Raw genomic sequence first — 20,815 nt, 5'->3', positions numbered from 1 at the left:
AACTTAAAATTTGCTGTAGAAGTTTGGAAATGTAAGCAAATTTACAAAATCATTACAGCTTAAACTCTAGCATCCAGTATTAACATGAGGTAAATTGGGCTAATAGACAATCTATTATCAAACACCCGACAGAGCACATCGAATAGCAGATGCACTCAAGATAGATCCTGTCAGCTTGCAGCAACTACCCAGATGCCAGCAATGCTGCAGGCCACCAAGTCTCAATAAAACTTTGCCTCTTTCACAAAGGTTTCCAGATTTTCACTTTCACAGATCTTGCCTTGAATTTCGCTCACAAACCACTCTAATATGATCTGTGCCAATGACTGCTAATCACCTGGTTGTTCATTTTCTTCTCTTGAGACAGTGTTCTGTTGGACTCACAACACTGAACTCTTGCCTATAATTACTAACATTATTCTAGCTGTTTCAGAGAGAGTTTCACTCAGTTGGCATTGCCTCTATCCAGTCTCCTCAACAGTGCCAAGCAAATACCATCCCTGGTCTTCTGTGAGCCCCAATTCTCATCCATGAAACAACTCCTGGGACTGCAATCTGCGATCTATAATCTGTACATCACAAAAGAGGGAATTTGTTTTGAATTCCACACTGTAAAGCATCAAATAAAGCTGACAATTTAGGCAAGATTTGAAATTTGATTTTTGTCACAGTTAATTTTCTCATGACCCTAGCCCTTCACTTCATGTTCCCTCCGCTATCAAGTAGGGATTCTGTGATTCTATGAATTCTATGAACTCCTGTCCCCTGCACGCTTCCCAGCCCTGGTGGTCCCCTCCCTGAAGCCATATTAACTGTAAACCTGCACCCCCCGCCATCATTGCCCTTCCTCTGCCACTCCTCTCCTGACACCCCTCCACCCCTCCTGCAGATTCTGACTGGGTATGGCGGAACTGTGCCAGGACTGAAAGATCAGAAACAGGATAAATGATTAACGTTCTCTTCTGGAATGTGAACACAGAGGTCAGGAGGCATCTCTAGCCAAAGTGCTTGAAAGACTCATCATTGTGAAAAATGTAATGGGTGGAATGTTTTGCTAATTTTGAGCATGATTTAGGACTAATTCTGGGACCAGACTTTGCTCTGACCGTGAGGTATCTGCTTGCTAGATCTTTCTGGAGATGGCCAATTAAAAGGCTATCTTTGAGCATGCCGTCAAGGATAGTGAGAATGTCTCTGAGGTTACAAGCCCAATCTGACAGCCTGAAATCTTGGATGAATGAGGATGTGTATTTCCATTGTCAGAGGAAGAGCATGAAGCAGCCTCCACCCAGTGACACTTAAGAGTTTTGAACTGGACTAAAACAAATGCTAGCCACAGATGTTTATCAGGCTGATTTCTGGGGCAGCAGGACTGAAGTACAAAGAGACACTAGACTGATTAGGATTATATTCGCTGGAGTTTAGAATAATGAAGGAGGATCAGCAAGAAACCGATAACATCTTAACAGGACTAGACAGGGTAAATGCAAGAAAGATATTCCTGATGAGCAGGGAGTCCAGGGCCTTGAGTTACAGTTTAAGGATATGGGATAGGCCTTTTTAGAATTGATATGAGGAGAAATTTCTTCAATGAGATAGTGGTGAGCTTGTGAAATGCCAGAAAGTGGTTGAGGCCAAAACATAGAATGTTTTCAAGAAGGAGGTAGATATTGTTCTTAGGGATATAGGGACCAAAAATTATGCGAAGAAGCTGTCAACAGGACACAGAGTCAGGTGATTATCCATTATCATATTGAATGATGGGGCAAGCTCAAAGGACCAAATGGCCTATTCCTGTTCCTAGTTCTGTGTTTCAATATGCAGGTAGTCCAACTAGGGAAGGGGCTGTACTAGACCTTGTTTTGGGAATGACCCTTACCAAGTGATCACAGTTTCAGTGGGTGGACATTTCTAGTATAACGATCATAATTCCATAGGTTTAGGTAGTTATGGATATGGAAGACTGGTCCTTGGTTAAACTGCTAAATTGGAGGAAGACTAATTATGACAGTATTAGTGAGGACGTAGAGAAACTAGGTTGGGGGTAGCTATTTGAGGGTAAATCCACATCTGATATGTGGGAGTCTTTAAAGACAAGTTGATCAGGGTTTAGGACCAACATGGTTCCGTAAGAATCGAAGATAAGGATGGCAAGATTAGGGAAAGTAAGTTGAAATTCTAGGACATGTCAATACTAAGGAGGAGATGTTGGATGTTTTGAAAAACATTAAGGTAGTTACATCCTCAGGGCCTGATGGGACAATCCCAGGATACCAAGGGAAACAAGGGAGGAAATTGGGGCCTTGACAGAGATCTTTGTATCCTGTTTGGCCACAGGGAGAGTCTCAGAAGACTGGAGAAAACCCAATGTTGTTCATTTGACTAAGAAAGTCAACAGGGGTAATCCAGGAAATTATAGGCCGCTGAACCTTACATTAGTTTTAGGGAAATCATTGGAGAAGATTTGTATGGACAGAACTTACTCACATTTGGAGAAGAATGGGCCTATGAGTGATAGTCACTTTGGCTTTTTGTGGGGGACATCTTGTCTCACAAATTTGTTTGAGTTTTTTAAACAAGTGACAAAAATGATTAATGAGAGTAGAACAGGAGATGTTATCTACATGGACAACAAATTTGATGTTCAGCATGACTTGGTTGGACAGGAGGGTCTGTTTCCATGCTGGATGATTCAATGATTATTACTGGGTCCCTCATGGACAGCTGGTCCAGAGGATTAAGTCACATGGGGTCCACGGTGTGTTGGGCAAAGACTTTCCACATCAAGCAGATGTTCACCTGCACATCCACCAAAGTGGTATACTGCATCCGCTTTACCCGTTATGACTTCCTCTACATTGGGGAAACCAAGCGGAGGCTTGGGGATCACTTTGCAGAACACCTACGCTCGGTTCGCAATAAACAACTGCACCTCCCAGTTGCGAACCATTTCAACTCCCCCTCCCATTTCTTAGACGACATGTCCATCCTGGGCCTCCTGCAGTGCCATAATGATGCCACCTGTAGGTTGCAGGAACAGCAACTCATATTCTGCTTGGGAACCCTGCAGCCCAATGGTATCAATGTGGATTTCACAAGCTTCAAAATCTCCCCTCCACCCACTGCATCCCAAAACCAGCCCAGCTCATCCCCACCTCCCTAATCTGTTCTTCCTCTCACCTATCCCCTCCTCCCACCTCAAGCCGCACCTCCATTTCCTACCTACTAACCTCACCCTGTCCCCTTGACCTGTCCATCGTCCCCGGACTGACCTATCCACTCCCTACCTCCCCACCTATACTCCCCTCTCCACCTATCTTCTGCTGTATCCATCTTCGGTCCGTCTACCCCTCTCTCCCTATTTATTTCAGAACCCTCTCCCCAACCCCCTTTTCTGATGAAGGGTCTAGGGCCGAAACGTCAGCTTTTGTGCTGCTACGATGTTGCTTGGCCTGCTGTGTTCATCCAGCTCCACACTTTGTTATCTCAGATTCTCCAGCATCTGCAGTTCCCATTGTCTCTGGATACAAAATCAGTTTGGTCGTAGAAGACAGAGGATAGTTGTGGAGGTTTTTTTTTCTGACTGGATCGATGTGACCAGTGGTGTTCGACCAGGATCAGTGCTGGAACATCTGTTTGTCGTAAATATAAATGATTTAGATGAAATGTACCTGGTCTGATCAGTAAGTTTGCAGATGGCAAAAAAATTGGTGAAGTTATGGATAATAAGGAAGGTTGTCAAAGAATACAGCAGGATATAGATCAGTTGGAATATTGGACTGAGAAATGGCAGATAGGTTTCAATCCGGACAAGTGTGAGGTGACATATTTTAAGAGTCAAATGCAAGAGGAAATTATAGAGTGAATGGCAGGACCCTTGGGAGCATTGATTTCAGATGGATCTTAGAGTGCTCCCTGAAAGTGGCAACTCAAATGGATAAGGTGGTAAACAAAGCACATGACATTCTTTCCTTCATCAATTAGGAAAAGGATTATAAAAGTTGACAAGTCATGTTGCAACTTTAGTTGGGCCACATTTGGAATTTCTGTTGCGACATCACAGGAAGCATGCAAAGCTGTTTTGCCAGTATGTGGCCTGATTTAGCTATAAGGAGAGGTCGGACAAACTTGGATTGTTTTCGTTCGAGTATCGGAGAGTAAAGGGCGATCTGATAGAAGCATATAAAATTATTAGGTGCATAGTCCGAGTCTTTTTCCCAGAGTCGAAATGTCAAATACTAGGGTTATAGGTTTAAGGTGAGAGGGGAAAGATTTAAAGAGAGATGTGTGAAGCAACAGAGGATGGTGGGTGTCTGAAATGTAATTCTTAGGGAGGTGGTAGAAGCAGATATGATACCAACATTTAAGAGGCAGTCAGACACATGAAAAGGCAGGCAATAGAGGTATACACATGGGACATGTATAGACAAATAGGATCATGGCACCATGGTTAGTGCAAACATGGTGGGCTGAAGGGCTTTACGGTTCTGAGTTCTAATGTGAAGTATAGTTATTGAAAATTTGATAATTAACAAATCAATTTTTGAAAATTTGGCCTGTTCTCCTTGCTCCACCACCTCAAAAGTACAATAGGTTAAATAATTCCACTGCCAAAACACTAAATGCATGTAATAATAAAACACCTGCCCAATTAAAAACCTGTACCATGTGTTGTGGAATAATGGTTTTGTGATATTGGATCTTTGTATCAGTTTTCCCTTCTATACTATTTGATACTTGCAACAGAAACTTGTGAAGAGCCTAAAAATATATCATATTTTTGTTTTATGTTGATAATTTGTTAGTGTTTTGCAAGTGAAGGTATTTGATTCAATCCATGTATCGACTTGTAAAGTATTTATTAAACAGTCAATATTCAGCTGAATCTGTTGTAATTGGAGCTTGGACTGAACTGTGAAGTTCTTGATCCTGCATATACTATTTGCTAGATGTTAGTTAAAAGCATCTTGATATAATGTATGGCTGTTGCGAGTATGAATGTAATAATGTAATATGAATGTATTTTTTGTAATAATCTAAAACTGAAGGTTATTAATGTATTTCCATTGAAAGTAATTTCTAGCCCATATTTAAGATTCATTAATGCATCCCTGTGTCAAAAGAAAAATGAAAGGGAGATAAGAGGGCAGGAGAAAGAAAACAAGGGCCTGGTAAATGACTCACTCTGTAGATCTGTGACGCGATGCTGGACAGAACACTATATGCATGCAGATAAGTCCCCATATTCCCTTCAAAATAGAAAACAGTCATTCAGGACAAGAAAAGCATTTCTCAAAGTCACAAACACAACCATCCTAATGTTAATAATTACCTCTTATTTTCCTACCAGATCATATTTCCTTTAAACATTCTGAGTATTTTTGTGGAGTGATCAGTAAAAGAGGTGGTGAGCCTTTACAACAAGGTCAGTAAAAATTCCTGTATTCTGCTCATAGATGCAATTTGTTGTCTTTCGCTGCTCCTCTTTGCTTTGTATTAAAGTGGGTAAAAATATTTGATGATTTTTGAGATAAGTATTATTTCCTATGTACTCACAATTTTCACTTAATGTAATCATCAGTTAAAGAGTGGTGCAGTTTTGTAATTGTAATTGTTTGTGTCTCTATTGTACTTTGAAAATATATTAATGTTAATGCTGGAAAAATTCAAATCAATCGCTGCATTTAGTTTCCTGCTTGCTGCTGTGAAGATGCACAGTGTGCCTGAGTCATACGTTAGGCAGTTAATATATCCATCAGTAACCAGTTTGATTTCAAGTTTGCTTGGAACTTGCCTCAGTGAATTGATTAGTGTCTATTCTGCGGCAGAGTGGTTAGCACTGCTGCCTTGTAGTACGAGGGACCCAGGTTCAATTCCACCCTTGGGTAACTGTCTGTGTGAAGTTTGCACATTTTCTTTGTGGAGTTTGCACATTCTCTTTGTGGAATGTGCCTGTGAGGGTTTCCTCTGGGTGTCCTGGTTTCCTCCCACAGTCCAAAGATGTGGCCATGCTAAATTGCCAATAATATCTAGGGATGTTTAGGTTAGGTGGATTAGCTGTGGGAAATGCACGGTCAAAGGGTGAAGTAGGAGGTGTGTGTGGCTGAGATGCTCTTTGGAGGGTCGGTGTAGACTTGATGCACTGAATGGCCTGTTACCACACTGCAGGGATTCTGTGATGTGAATGATAAAGTGCCATGTGAGGGTAAGAGGAACAATCTTCTGCTTTATGTTTTGAAGTTGCACTGCTGAGGCTGAATTCAAAAACCTTTCTCATTGATTCTGGAGCATGTGTTATGTTGCACTTGTGATGTTTTGAAGCATGAAGCATTAGACGATCTGAAAACATGTTTAAATATCTAATTTCTGAAACCACTATTTAAGTCATTATAGATTTTGTATTCTTTATCCATCATTATGACCAAAATAACCTAAAAATGGATGGCATGTGCTATTGCTGACTTTGGAATTTTCTGCATCTAAGTTTATGTGAGATGATTACTTCTGGTCATGTTGTGAGTTGGTCTGAGGTCAGTGCAGGGAGTTGAATAAAAAACGTAGAGGTATACCCACTGTCAAACAGACTTCAGTAGTGAAAATCTGTATGGACGTGGAGATCTATTAAATGTCCATAATAAAATTTAAGTTTAATAAGCAGGTGACAGATTTACAGCAATATTCAGTTCTCCAGAAAGGAAGTAAAATTTCATAATTTTCTTACCTGAAATACTATTTTAGATACTGACATTGAAAGATGTGTTGGAACTCATGCAGGTTGTCAGATGTCTAATCCCAAGCTGTCTAGTTCAGTAGGCTGGAAAAGAATGGTATGTGTTACATTACCATCAGTCAACGTGTGTCTACATTTATGAGCAGGGGTAAGTGAGTGGAATTATAATGTCATTATATAATTATAATCCCATTAAAAGAACACTGGAAAAACGTAATAGCCCATTTTGGAATATGTGACCAATCCTTTGTGGCTTTGTGACTTATAATTTCTGCTTTTGGAGTTGCCCTTTTAAAATCCTATGATAGGACTTTTGGATTTTAAACTAATGTTCTGCAAAATCTGCCATTCATTTTTGTGCAGTTTTCAAATGTATAAATAAGTAAAGCATCCATGAAATTTTAATGTATTGGAATAATTGTGTTCCTTTTATCTTCTCTCCTCTCCTGTCCTACAATAACACTGTCAGATTTTCAGCAATGGATTCCATCTCCATCATGAGAAATGTGAAAGATGCCAGTGAGACCTTCTTACCTAATGGAATGAGTGGCTTTAAGGAAGCATCCAAGGCTACCATCGGGATTTTAGGAAGTGGAGATTTTGCAAAATCACTGGCAATCAGATTTATCCGATCTGGGTATGCTGTTGTAATAGGGAGCAGGAACCCCAAACGAGCTGTTGGCTTCTTCCCTCCTCTTGTTGAAATTGTGCACCAGGAGGATGCTGTTATGAAAACCAATCTCATATTTGTTGCTATGCATCGAGAGCACTATACTTCCTTGTGGGACCTCAAGCACTTACTGGTAGGCAAAATCCTTGTGGATGTGAGTAACAATGTGCGAATAAACCAATACGCAGAAGCCAACGCAGAGTACCTTGCTTCACTTTTCCCAAATTCCACGGTGGTAAAAGGCTTTAATGTAATATCTGCCTGGGCACTGCAGTTTGGTCCAAAAGATGCGAACCGACAGGTAGGAATGTGCCAGATTGGCTGTTTCAAATCAGTCGCAAAACTGTGGTATCTGGTCAGTGACTGCTTGAATTAGCGTATGAGTTACAGCAATAAGAACAAGTTATTTCTAAAAATACTGAAAATTCAATATACGTCAAACTCAAGTGCCCCCAATCAGATATGCAGCCATATGTTGTCAAAGAAGCGGTTTTAGATAAATCTTATGTGCCTCCTTTGAAACAACATACCTTAACTGTTTTATGGAATTGACTTTAGCCATTAACCAATGCAATGGCACTAAACATATGTGTTTAATCCCAGTATAAGTGCTTTTAGTTCTTTGTCTATTTGACCTGTGGCTCAACGTTTTCTTCCCTATGCCTTACAACTATAATCAAACCATCTAATTTGTCAATGTTCTTCAGGGAATGAAATCTAATGCCCCTGTTCTGCTCAGGCTACATTTGACTCCAGATCAGCATTAGTGTAGTTGTCTCATAACTGTCATTGAAATGGCCTTATAAATTACTACTTGTAACTGATTCACCACCAGAGATGGGCAAATATAATGGCATTGCCAGCAATTCCCATGCCCCAAGAAAGAGTGTGAAAAAACAAAATCCATGTATTCATAATTAAAGGAACAAGTTTGCGCTATGTGATGGTACTGTGAAGAAATTGGGTCATGTATTTTTATCCTTCATATAATTTGCAAATGTAGACAAATGTATTTTACCAGAATTCAGGTTAATAGAATTTTGCCAGTGTGTATTGTCATTGTTGCTGATCCTTGTGGTAAAATTTAATTGATTTTGTTTTAGGAATTTACTACTCAGTTAACAGTTCACTTTACCACATTTCTATAAAGAATGACTATCAATTATTTAGTATCTTTCATATCTTCAGGATGTCCCATAGTGCTTCACTGCCAACGAAATACTTTGAGGAGCAATAGAATGTGGTAGCCAGTTTTCACACAGCAAGATCCCAATGATTGCAGGTATATTATAGATACAATAAGACACTTTCATGATTTTGGCTTAAAAGAATACTTATACATCAGAGCCCTGGGAGTCCTGCTGCTTGAATATTGTCAAGAGATATTTTAGAAGGAGCTGACTGCACATATGGAGCCTCAGTTTAATACGTCATCTGTCTGGGCTGAAGTGTCAGATTGGATTGTCTGCTGGTCTCTGGGCTAGGTTTAAATCCATTATCATGCGACTGAGGCAACCCATTGATCTCTGGCTTATGTCTAAAGCTGATAATAAAGAGATCAATTTTCTCTTACCAATGCTAAAGTCATTTTACTGTCAGACCAAAACTACATTTTATAAAGTAAACTACATGTAATCACTGGACAGACGAAACAGAAGTGTTCACCACTACCAGGACCTGCAAATGTTGATGCTTCTGATACCATATTTAAATCTAATCCATGCACTACTTCAGACACTGCAAGTCAGGAGTAGCCCTCCATATTGCAGTGCTCCAGCATTATTACTGAAGGAATAGCCCCAAAAGGCAAGTTAGTTCCCCACTTTGAAGACAACAGCCCAGGACTTTCTGGTAAGTAGAGTAGTGGAGAGGAGTGGAGTGCAGGAGACAATGCTTCAAATGCTGCCAGCCTGGAGTGAGATAGTAACCCAGGTCAATGCTACGATTTCTCTGCTATAAGATTAGATTTGGGAGTATTGTTGTGAGCACATCATTAATAAGTCACCACAGCTGATCAAGGAAGAAACAGCCCATAGTTTTGGCACTCAGAGGGCTCCCAGAGACCAGGCACCTGCTTGGCTGCAGAAAAAAGACAATTCCATGGTCTGAGCAATTAATGTCATTATCAAAATGCACAGACAGGCAACATGCAGGTTTGTCAGAGGAACTTACTACATTAGAAAGAAGTATGGCAGAGTCTATCAATGTTAACAGACTGTGCCATCTTCAGCATGTGTGTGTCTGTATGTCTCCATTGGCAGGTTAGTGATTGTCATGGAGACCCAGATCCAGCACACTGAGGATCCGCCAGATATGTGCTTGGACTTGCCCTCCCTATATGTTTAGCATCAATGGTGAGGTAACAGGAGATGAGGGACCTTGACCTCACTCCCAGTCATCCTATCTGTCAGGGAGACAGGATGGTACCAGCAGTAACATATAGAGAGGAGGAGACACATATAAAACCCCCAGAAGACTCCCTTCAAAAGAGTTCAGTAGTGACCTTCCACTCCACCACTCCGCTTCCTGTGATTCCCAAACTGCAACAGTGCAAGGTGGGGGTGGGGGTGACCCTGCATCTGGGGAGGACCATCTGAGTAGGACTGGGCCTTCTAGTTCCCAGATACTCCAGGAAGAGCCCCCAAGTCTTCCAGCACAACAGAACTATCAACAGAGCAACTCCCTCCACTCTACCGTGGAAGCTGAGAGTGTGCTGAGAAGTAAAGAAAGGGAGAAGGAAGAATTTACTGAGGGTACAAAGATGACATAGGTGAAACACCATTGTAAATGTATGTTTATTTAGACTTTTAAAATTTCTGCTGTAATGTCATTTGAAGTATTGGATCTGGTTAAGTCACTTCCATGTGAGAGACAAGCAGCCTCACACATTATAAGGATGAAAGATTTTGTAATGGCCAAGCATTCAATATCTGACAAGCAATTAACTCCTTGACAACAGATAGCCTCAGACAAAGTCATCCTTGATCTATGATGATAGTGACTGCAGTCAAGGTGCTGCATTTTAATGTGATCACTGAGACTAAACACAATGTGCAGTGATTGTACAAGGTCTTGGCATGTATCATTCCATGTGTACGCCCACCTTATGAATGACAGTACAGAATAAGTGATAATTCCAAACACCACTGGAAGGAAACATTCCATTCTGACTGTTATCTTTTCATTTAAGGCTGGAAGATGTGCAACAATCAACGCACATGTCCAGTCTCCCTCTCAGCATGATGATCTGTTGAAAAAAGCTGCACAAAGTTGCTGCTCTCACCTCCAGCTGTGACTTACAGGATGGTTAAGCATTTCAGGGCAATTTGGCAATCTGTGTTCAGCCTGAAACTACGAAGGATAGCCAATAATGGAAGGTTCAAGGAGAGATGGTGCTGAAGGGAGGGCGTTAAATTCTTGTGATATCAAAGTCAGTTTGTGGGGGAGGTAGAACATAAGGTTCCCCATGGTAGGCTCATTCAGAAGGTCAGGAGGAATGGGATACAGGGGAACTTAGCTGTCTGGATACAGAATTGGCTGGCCAACAGAAGGCAGCGAGTGGTAGTAGAAGGAAAATATTCTGCCTGGAAGTCAGTGGTGAGTGGTGTTCCACAGGGCTCTGTCCTTGGGCCTCTACTGTTTGTAATTTTTATTAATGACTTGGATGAGGGGATTGAAGGATGGGTCAGCAAGTTTGCAGACGACACGAAGGTTGGAGGTGTCGTTAACAGTATAGAGGGCTGTTGTAGGCTGCAGCGGGACATTGACAGGATGCAGAGATGGGCTGAGAGGTGGCAGATGGAGTTCAACCTGGATAAATGCGAGGTGATGCATTTTGGAAGGTTGAATTTGAAAGCTGAGTACAGGATTAAGGATAGGATTCTTGGCAGTGTGGAGGAACAGAGGGATCTTGGTGTGCAGATACATAGATCCCTTAAAATGGCCACCCAAGTGGACAGGGTTGTTAAGAAAGCATATGGTGTTTTGGCTTTCATTAACAGGGGGATTGAGTTTAAGAGTCGTGAGATCTTGTTGCAGCTCTGTAAAACTTTGGTTAGACTGCACTTGGAATACTGCGTCCAGTTCTGGTCGCCCTATTATAGGAAAGATGTGGATGCTTTGGAGAGGGTTCCGAGGAGGTTTACCAGGATGCTGCCTGGACTGGAGGGCTTATCTTATGAAGAGAGGTTGACTGAGCTCGGACTTTTTTCATTGGAGAAAAGGAGGAGGAGAGGGGACCTAATTGAGGTATACAAGATAATGAGAGGCATAGATAGAGTTGATAGCCAGAGACTGTTTCCCAGGGCAGAAATGGCTAACACGAGGGGTCATAGTTTTAAGCTGGTTGGAGGAAAGTATCGAGGGGATGTCAGAGGCGGGTTCTTTACACAGACAGTTGTGAGAGCATGGAATGCGTTGCCAGCAGCAGTTGTGGAAGCAAGGTCATTGGGGTCATTTAAGAGACTGCTGGACATGCATATGGTCACAGAAATTTGAGGGTGCATACATGAGGATCAATGGTCGGCACAACATCGTGGGCTGAAGGGCCTGTTCTGTGCTGTACTGTTCTATGTTCTATGTTCTATTGCACTCAACCTGTTCACTACCATGAGAGACTTCCCTGCAAGGCACTAAGATAATTATGCTAATTGAAGCATTAAAACTACTTAAATTTAGCACTAGATATTGTTACTGTACTGATTCACTGCCTGTTGCTCTTTCCCTAATGGCTAGTGGAATTATAATTTGTGGATGCTTGAAAGTGGAAGTGCCCAAAGATATGAAGCACACAGTCAGATGGATCATGAAACATTTATTCAGCAACAGAAAAGGTGAAGGACTGCAGCAAAAGCAAGATCCATATGTCCTTTGTACTAAGCATGGGCTGCCTGCCATCTTAATACAATTAAAGCAAGTCCAGATCTGGCTTATTCATCCTAGGAGTGGATTTAATTACATTCTGTCTCGCCATTTGGGCTCAAAAATGTGTTGTCTACCACGCGCTTTTGAACGTTCCTCCAGGTTAAGGTTCTGATTCTCTTTTTGAACAGGAAAAGCCTTGTCTCCCAGCAATCATTCCTGTGTGCCCCAAAGATCTTGGAAAGAAGCATAAACTAGTGAGCTCTCTAATATGTAAGCATCATTGAGCACTCAGGATATCTAGTAAATAACCACAAAACCTGGGATTAATGGTCACATATAATTTGAACATTGATGGTTTGGAAGCATTTTCTATTGACTAGGACGTGTAGGTCAAAGATAGGATGCTGTCAAAGTAACATGGGTGCAGATGATAATGCACTGCACCTAAGGAAAACCAGAGGTGGCGGAGAATCCTGCTGCCCAAGCTGATGACTTCCCTTGTCAGGGGAAATGGTTATGAGCTGTTGAGGAGACAGTAAGGATTGCACATGCTGGAAGCTGCAGTCAATAAATGTGGAGCTGGAAAAGAACAGCCAGCTCAGCATTCAAAAGGACAGCATTCTGGTGAAGGGTTCTGTCCCAAAACATTGACTTTCCTGCTCCTTGGATGCTGTCTGACCGACTGTGCTTTTCCAGCTCCACATTTATTGACGGCAGCTTCCAGTCAGTCAGACAGCATCCAAGGAGCAGGAAAGTCAATGTTTTGGGCCAGAACTCTTCATCAGAATGCTGTCCTTTTGAATGTTGAACTGGCTGTTCTTTTCCAGCTCCATATTCATGAACAGTTGTGATGTGGAGAAAATGTCATTGATGACATCTTGGGTCCATTTATGTGTCAAGAATTAAGAGATGCTACACAGGGTCCCCACTTGCTCCTTGAAATGAAAAAAGAATTCAAGGCACGTGTGATATGATGGCCACTGGGATTGCCATCCCATCCTTCTGAACACAAAACCTCCTCCAGTTGTTAGCACAGTTCAGTGATGATGGCCTGAGGCATCTTTAACTAGTAGCAGCACTGTCTTTCCAAGAACTGTGGAAAGTAACAGTGAGGTCTGAAGGAGGTATGGCATTGACTGGACACCTCACCTGTTTGGAGATATTCACCTGCTGCTACCTCCTCTGGAGGCTGTGTGGTAGCTGCCCAAAGTTGTTGTTCTTGCTGGGCTTGCGAATAACATTGTACTTGTGCTCTCCTATGTTGTCTTCTCATTTAAAATCAGGCCTCAAGGGCTCTCAATATGGTGATATCCATGTAAGATGCATGAACAAATGATCTGTGGAGAATATCAGAAAGAGAATGACATTTCATTAACAATGCACTCACATTAATTACAATTGCACGTTATTGCCCCGACAGAGTGTGCCATAGCAGTTTCTGAAGGAAGTGATGTCATAGAGTTATAGAGATGTACAGCACAGAACAGACCCTCCAGTTCAACTCATCCATGCTGACCAGATATCCTAGATAAATCTAGTCTCATTTGCCAGGATTTGGCCCATATCCCTTCCTATTCATTTACCCATCCAGAAGCCTTTTACATGTTGTAATTGTACCAGCCTCCACCACTTCCTCTGGAGCTCATGCACTACCCTCTGTGTGAAAAAGTTGCCCCTTAGCTCCCTTTTAAATCTCTCCCCTCTCACCTTAAAGCCATGCCTTCTAGTTTTGGACTTCCTCACCCCAGGGAAAAGACCTTGTCTGTTTACCTTATCCATGCCCCTCATGATTTATGAACCTCTTTAAGGCCATCTCTTAGACTCCAATGCTCCAGGGAAAATAAACCCAGCCTATGCAGCCTCTCCCTATTGCTCAAGCCCTCCAACCCTGGCAACATTCTTATAACACTTTTCTGAATCCTTTTAAGTTCCACAACATCTTTCCTGTAGCAGGGAGACCAGAATTGCACACCGTATTCCAAAAGTGGCCTAAGCAATGTCCTGTACAGCACAACATGACTCCCAACTCTTTTACTGAATGCACTGACCAATAAAGGCAAACATACCAAACACCTTCTTCACTATCCTACCTACCTGCAACTCTACTTTCAAGGAACTGTGAACCTGCACTCTAAGGTCTCTTTGTTAAGCAACACTCCCCAGGACCTCACCATAAGCATATATGTCTGCCCTGATTTACCTTTCCAAAATGCAGCACCTTACATTTATCCATATAAAAACTCCATCTGTCACTCCTCAGGCCATCGGTCCATCTGATCAAGATCCTGTTGTACTCGAAAGTAACCTTCTTCACTGTCCTCTACACCTTCAATTTTGTTTTCATCTGCAAACTTACTAACCATACCTCCAATATAAACATCCAAATTATTTACATAAATGATGGCAATCAGTGGACACGGCACTGATACTTTTGGCACACACTGGTCACCGGCCTCCAGTCTGAAAGGCAACCCTCTACTACCACCCTCTGTCTCCTACTTTCGAGCCAGTTCTGAGTTGTGCTTCAGTATGGAGCTCAGTGGTATTTAACTTTATCTAACTGCAAATTATACATCCAAAATCTTCATGTTACATCAGGGAATAGAATTTATGCTAAAAGCCAGTGTGACAACCCCTACCCCTACAGAAGTGCTGAACATTGTGTAATCATCAATAAAGATCCCCACTTCTGACCTTATGATGGAGGGGAGTTGATTGATGTAGCAGCTGAAGTTTGTTGGGACTACATGACTAACCTGAGGAACTCCTGCAGAGATAATCCTGGGCCTGAGATGACTGATCTCCAAAACCGCAACTATCTTCCTGTGTGCCAGATATGACTCCAACCAGCAGGGGATTTGCCCCCGATACTCTTTGACTCCAGTTTTGCTAGGACTCCTTGACACCACACTCAGATAAAAGCTACCTTGATGACAAGGACATTCACTTCTAAAATTCAATTCCTTTTGCTTATGTTTGGACCTAGTCTGTGATGAGGTGAGTAGCCAATTAGTGTGGTAGTATTCAAATTGAGGATCAATGAGCAAGGTGTTTCTTTGGAAGTGCCATTTGGTAGTGCTGGCAATGAACTCTTCCATCATCTCACTGATGTTGTAGAGTAGATTGACAGGAGGTAATTGAAGTACTTCAATTGATGGCAAGTAGGAAGGTTGATCATGGGGGCTCCTGTCCAGGCATTAATTCTGGTGAAGGTGGGGAAGTGGTGGGTTTGGATTAGCCACCATCTCAACTAATTATTGCTATTCATGCCATCTAGTTCACAGGCTGTGAGAGCAGAAGATTCCACTGAATGTTACAAACGGCTGAATTGTTGCCAAATAAATTTGGTTCCATTTCCTAATGTTGGGCCTTTCTTTTCTGATCAAAAGTCTTCACTAATTAAGAATGGATCAAAATCTCTTAATTTTTCTAATAAACGGAAGTATTGTTATTTTTTCTCTTTGATTTGCTTATAAAGAGTATTGTGGTAAAGTGACTTGACCAACTGTGATTTTTGATTTTAGAATCTAAAATTTTATTTAGCTTGCCATAGGTCAGCACAAAAATAGGTATGCCTTTAATGATCATGTTAAAAAAAATGTTGCCTTCAATAGAAAGCATTGATACTTGTTTTATTGTTTGTTGTCTGTCAGATATACATTTGCAGCAATGTGGTGGAAGCCCGACAGCAGATCATTGAACTTGCTCGGCAGCTGGACTTTATTCCAGTTGATATGGGAACATTGGCTTCAGCAAAGGAGATAGAAAACATGCCCCTGCATCTCTTTACCCTCTGGAAAGGCCCTGTGCTTGTGGCAATTGGCTTATCCATATTCTTCTATATATATTCATTCATCCGAGACATTGTTCACCCCTATGTGAAGAACAAGCAGAGTGACTTCTATAAAATTCCAATTGAAATCGTGAACAAGACCTTGCCTGTAGTTGCAATTACTCTCCTCTCACTTGTATACTTGGCAGGGTTGCTGGCATCTGCTTTCCAGCTGAATTCTGGAACTAAATATCGTCGTTTTCCCACCTGGCTTGAACATTGGCTGCAGTGTCGTAAGCAGTTGGGGCTTTTGAGTTTCTTTTTTGCCTCAGTTCACACCATCTACAGCCTCTGCCTTCCAATGCGTCGATCAGAACGTTACTTCTTTCTCAATATGGCTTATCAGCAGGTAAAGCAAACAATCTGAGCTTCTGTTCTTCTTAAATGTCTGTTATTTATCTTATTTCTTCCTTTCATTTCCTGAGATGATGTTACCAACAAATCATCTTTCTTGCTTTCAGCCTGGCCCTGGATCATGAGTCTGCTGTGTTCAACATGTTAGACAGCTGGCATTTCCCAGGCTATTAATTCGACTGTTTTAAATGGGCTCTCACAAGACAAAGTAAGGTGACCAAGTAAAAATACCTCCACAAACCTTCACCCCTTTCTGTCTATTCTCTGCCTTCGCTACTGCCATAATAGGCCCAGCAAAGCAAAGAGCAGCTGCAGATCTGCAACTCTGAATCTGAATGTGTGACCAAAATTTCCCAGCTGTGGAGAGAGATTGTAAACCAGTAGATTCTCAATCTGATCTGAAAATATCCTAGGCCCCAGGTAGCAAAGATATGGAAGGCTAACTTTTGATGCTTCATTTTTAGCTGCCAGATCTCAATGCCTAGCAGCCCAAAGGGTGTCTGGAAGCAGATTAACAATGCTGTCTGTTCTCGGCATCTCTGCACTGGGCTGCCTTGTAAGTATAGGGGAAAAGAGGTGGAAAACTAGAGACCATTCATTCTCATGCCACTTAATAATTTAATTTATTTGTATCAACTTTAGGTGAGGCCAAGCTTGATTCCCAGAAATTGCTGAGTAATCTTACTGAGCAACGACCTGGATGCCATTCCTGACACTTGCACCTAGGAAAGACTTGTTTTTCAAAATCAACTGTACAGGCTGCTCTAGGATTTTATGTGTTCCAATGCAATGCAAGAATAATCCAAGTAATCCAGAGGAAAGTATGAAACAAAATATTTTGGACAGTGTGTTCTCAAATATTTGGCCCAGACAGAAGGAAATCTCACGCTTTTGTGGACTTAAATGTTGATAATTATGGCATAAACTATGTTTAACCACCGAAAGTATGAGATCATTCCTGTGTTTAACCAACATCCACACCTTGGCACTTGCTAGCAGAAATATTAGACTATAAGACATAGGAGTGGAAGTAAGGCCATTCGGCCCATCGAGTCCACTCTGCCATTTAATCATGGCTGATGGGCATTTCAACTCCACTTCCCTGCACTCTCCCTGTAGCCCTAGAATCCTTGTGAGATCAAGAATTTATCGATCTCTGCCTCAAAGGCATTTAATGTCTCAGCCTCCACTGCGTTCCATGGCAATGAATTCCACAGGCCTACCACTCTCTGGCTGAAGAAATGTCTCCTCATTTCCGTTTTAAATTTACCCCCTCTAATCCTAAGGCTGTGCCCATGGGTCCTTGTCTTCCCGCCTAACGGAAACAACTTCCCAGCGTCCACCCTTTCTAAGCCATACATTATCTTGTAAGTTTCTATTAGATCTCCCCTCAACCTTCTAAAATCTAATGAATACAATCCCAGGATCCTTAACCATTCACCGTACATTAAACCTACCATTCCAGGGATCATCCGTGTGAATCTCCGCTGGACTCTACCTGCAAGTTAACCTTTAGAGAATCCTGGACCAACACTCCCAGATCCCTTTGTAATTCTGCTTTATGAATTTTCTCACCGTTTAGAAAATAGTCCATGCATGTATTCTTTTTTCCAAAGTGCAAAACCTCGCACTTGCTCACGTTGAATTTCATCAGCCATTTCCTGGTCCACTCTCCTAAACTGTCTAAATCTTTCTGCAGCCTCCCCACCTCCTCAGTACCACCTGCCTGTCCACCTATCTTCGTATCATCGGCAAACTTTGCCAGAATGCCCCAGTCCCTTCATCCATATTGAACTATGAGTAAGAACGCGGGATATTTCTGTTAGCCCCAATCCTAAGCAATGAAACCATTTATAGTGTCTTTCTTACCATAATAGAGGCACTGCAAAGAAATATTGATGAGCTAAATGAATGAGCAAAAATTTGCCACGTGTAATATAATTTCAGAAAATGTGCAATTTGGCAAGACATATAGCAAAGCAGAATACTATTTAATTGGAAAGAGACTGCACAACTCTGAGGTAAAGGATGATACTGATTCCATTCATGACTCATAGAAACTTGACGTGCAGTTATAGCAAATGGAATGTAGTTGCTTATTGCAAGGGAAATGGAATACAAAAGCAGGGATCCTTTGCTACGGTAGTATAAAGCCAAAATAGTTTTGGTCTCTGTATTTAATAAAGGACACTATTGCATTTGGAGTGGTTCAGAGAAGGTTTAAAGGAGTTTGTATTATTAAGAATATTTGAACAGTTGAACTTGCATCCATTTGATATTCTACATCTAGAAGTGATTAGCAAAGAGGTAAAGGAGGTGGGGTATCATCTGTAATAAGAGGTGAGACCAATGATTTAGAAAGAGTGGATTTTAGATTGAAGGATCAAGCTGTAGAATAAGTTTGGGAGAGGCAAGAAACAGCAAAGAGAAACAAACATTGCTAGGATAACAAAGTGTGGAGCTGGATGAACGCAGCAGGCAAAGCAGCATCTTAGGAGCTCCCCTCCCCCCACTGCATCCCAAAACCAGCCCAGCTCGTCTCCGTCTCCTTAACCTGTTCTTCCACTCACCTATCCCCTCCTCCCACCTCAAGCCGCACCTCCATTCCCTACCTACTAACCTCATCCCGCCCCCTTGACCTGTCCAACCTCCCCAGACTGACCTATCCCCTCCCTGACTCCCCACCTCTACTCTCCTCTCCACCTATCTTCTCCTCTATCCATCTTCAGTCTGCCTCCCCCTCTCTCCCTACTTATTTCAGAATCCTCTCCCCATCCCCCTTTTCTGATGAAGGGTCTAGGCCCGAAACATCAGCTTTTGTGCTCTTAAGATACTGCTTGGCCTGCAGTGTTCATCCAGCTCCACTCTTTGTTGTCTCGGATTTTCCAGCATCTGCAGTTCCCATTATCTCCAAACATTGCTAGGGATCGTTTATAGACCTTCAAGCCATTGTGCTATTGTGGGTGATGTTATACATCCAGAAAAATAGAGATGTATGTAGCATGAGTAATATAGTAGCAATGGGTGACATCAATTAGTATATTGATTCAGCTGACCAAGTCAGCATTATGGCTGTGGAGGATGATTAACGGATTGTGTATGAAATGGGTTGTGTATGAAATGTTATGAACAGAAATCTGAGTAGATATTTAGAATTCATATAATTTTCAAGTTAATGTTATGTAATGAGAAAAGGCTAATTAAAAGATCGCTGTGAGGGAGTATCTCAGGAAACAGTGATCATAATAGGATATAATGTTGCACTCAATTTGAACGTGACATGTTCATTCTGAAACTCAAGTCTTAAATCTAAACAAAGGAAACTGCGGGTGTGAGAGACAAGTTGGATATCGTAGCTTGAGGAATACATGAAAGATTTGATTGTGGATAGGCAATGGTTAATATTTAAAGAAATTATACAAAATAGAACAGATATACATTTTCAGTGGCACAAAAAAACCAGAGGGAAAGATTAATTGACCATAACTAATGAAAGGACGTAATTATTACATTAGATCAAAGGATATGGCTTATAAGAATGCCAGAAATAATGGTGAGCCTCAATATTAGAAGCAGTTTAGGACCCAGAAAGGACAACCAAGAAACTGATAGGGAAAAGGCAATTAAAACCAAAAAAATGAAGGTTGACTGTATAAGCTTCTATCTATACATGAAAGGACAAATATGGTACCATTAAAGTGAGTCAGGAGAATTTATACTGGAGAATAGAGAACTGCAGAGAAATGAGACAGCTACTTTGTGTCAGTCTTCACCAAAGTAAATACAAATAATTCAACAAAAATGCTAGGCAGTGAAAGGACTTGCGTAACTAGGAACTAAAAGATATTAGAATTATGAAGTCATTGAGAAATTCAACACAGAATTTGAAACAAATTCTGATTTGACCATTGATAAATTGTTTGAACCAGATGAGCTTAATCCCAGTGTTGAAGGAATTAACAATACAGATAGTGGATGGATTGGTAGTCATCTTTCATTACTCAGTAGACTGCGGAAAGGTTACTGCTGATTGGAAATTAGCAGATATAACCCCATTATTGAAGAGAGTAGGAGGAATGTGAATAAATATAAACATCACTCTGACACCACCAATGGAGAAACTTACATTCTATGAAAAAAGATGCGATACAAGCACAAAACAGAAGTTGCTGCAGAAACTCAGCAAGTCTGGCAGCACCCTCTTCAGAACTCTGAAGAAGTGTCACTGGACCTGAAATATTAACTCTGCTTTCTCTCCACAAATGCTGCCAGACCTGCTGAGATAATTAGGATCTTTGGGACACCATCCTGGGATGTGGCATTGTTCATTGGACCAAAAGATGAAGCACCATAGAAGTGACAGATT

The 20,815-nt window shown here is 41.5% G+C and overlaps 1 protein-coding gene across 8 annotated transcripts in view; it reads left to right on the top strand.

The window, feature by feature from the left end:
• steap2 (STEAP family member 2, metalloreductase) overlaps positions 1 to 20,815 on the top strand; it is a 94,410-nt gene that overhangs the window by 49,004 nt on the left and 24,591 nt on the right. For 7 of the 8 annotated variants that reach the window (XM_048547462.2, XM_059638626.1, XM_059638629.1 and 4 more), the window contains 3 exons: positions 5,351 to 5,425; positions 7,200 to 7,701; positions 15,917 to 16,444. In XM_048547462.2, the coding sequence (XP_048403419.1) occupies positions 7,210 to 7,701; positions 15,917 to 16,444 (1,020 nt within the window). In that variant the 5' untranslated portion in view covers positions 5,351 to 5,425; positions 7,200 to 7,209. The remainder of the gene's footprint in view (positions 1 to 5,350; positions 5,426 to 7,199; positions 7,702 to 15,916; positions 16,445 to 20,815) is intronic. The other variant, XM_048547483.2, reaches the window with a different exon arrangement.

The sequence above is a fragment of the Stegostoma tigrinum genome, chromosome 2 (assembly GCF_030684315.1).
Source record: "Stegostoma tigrinum isolate sSteTig4 chromosome 2, sSteTig4.hap1, whole genome shotgun sequence".
Lineage (NCBI taxonomy): Eukaryota > Metazoa > Chordata > Chondrichthyes > Orectolobiformes > Stegostomatidae > Stegostoma > Stegostoma tigrinum.
This window is presented reverse-complemented; position numbering and strand designations above follow the sequence as displayed.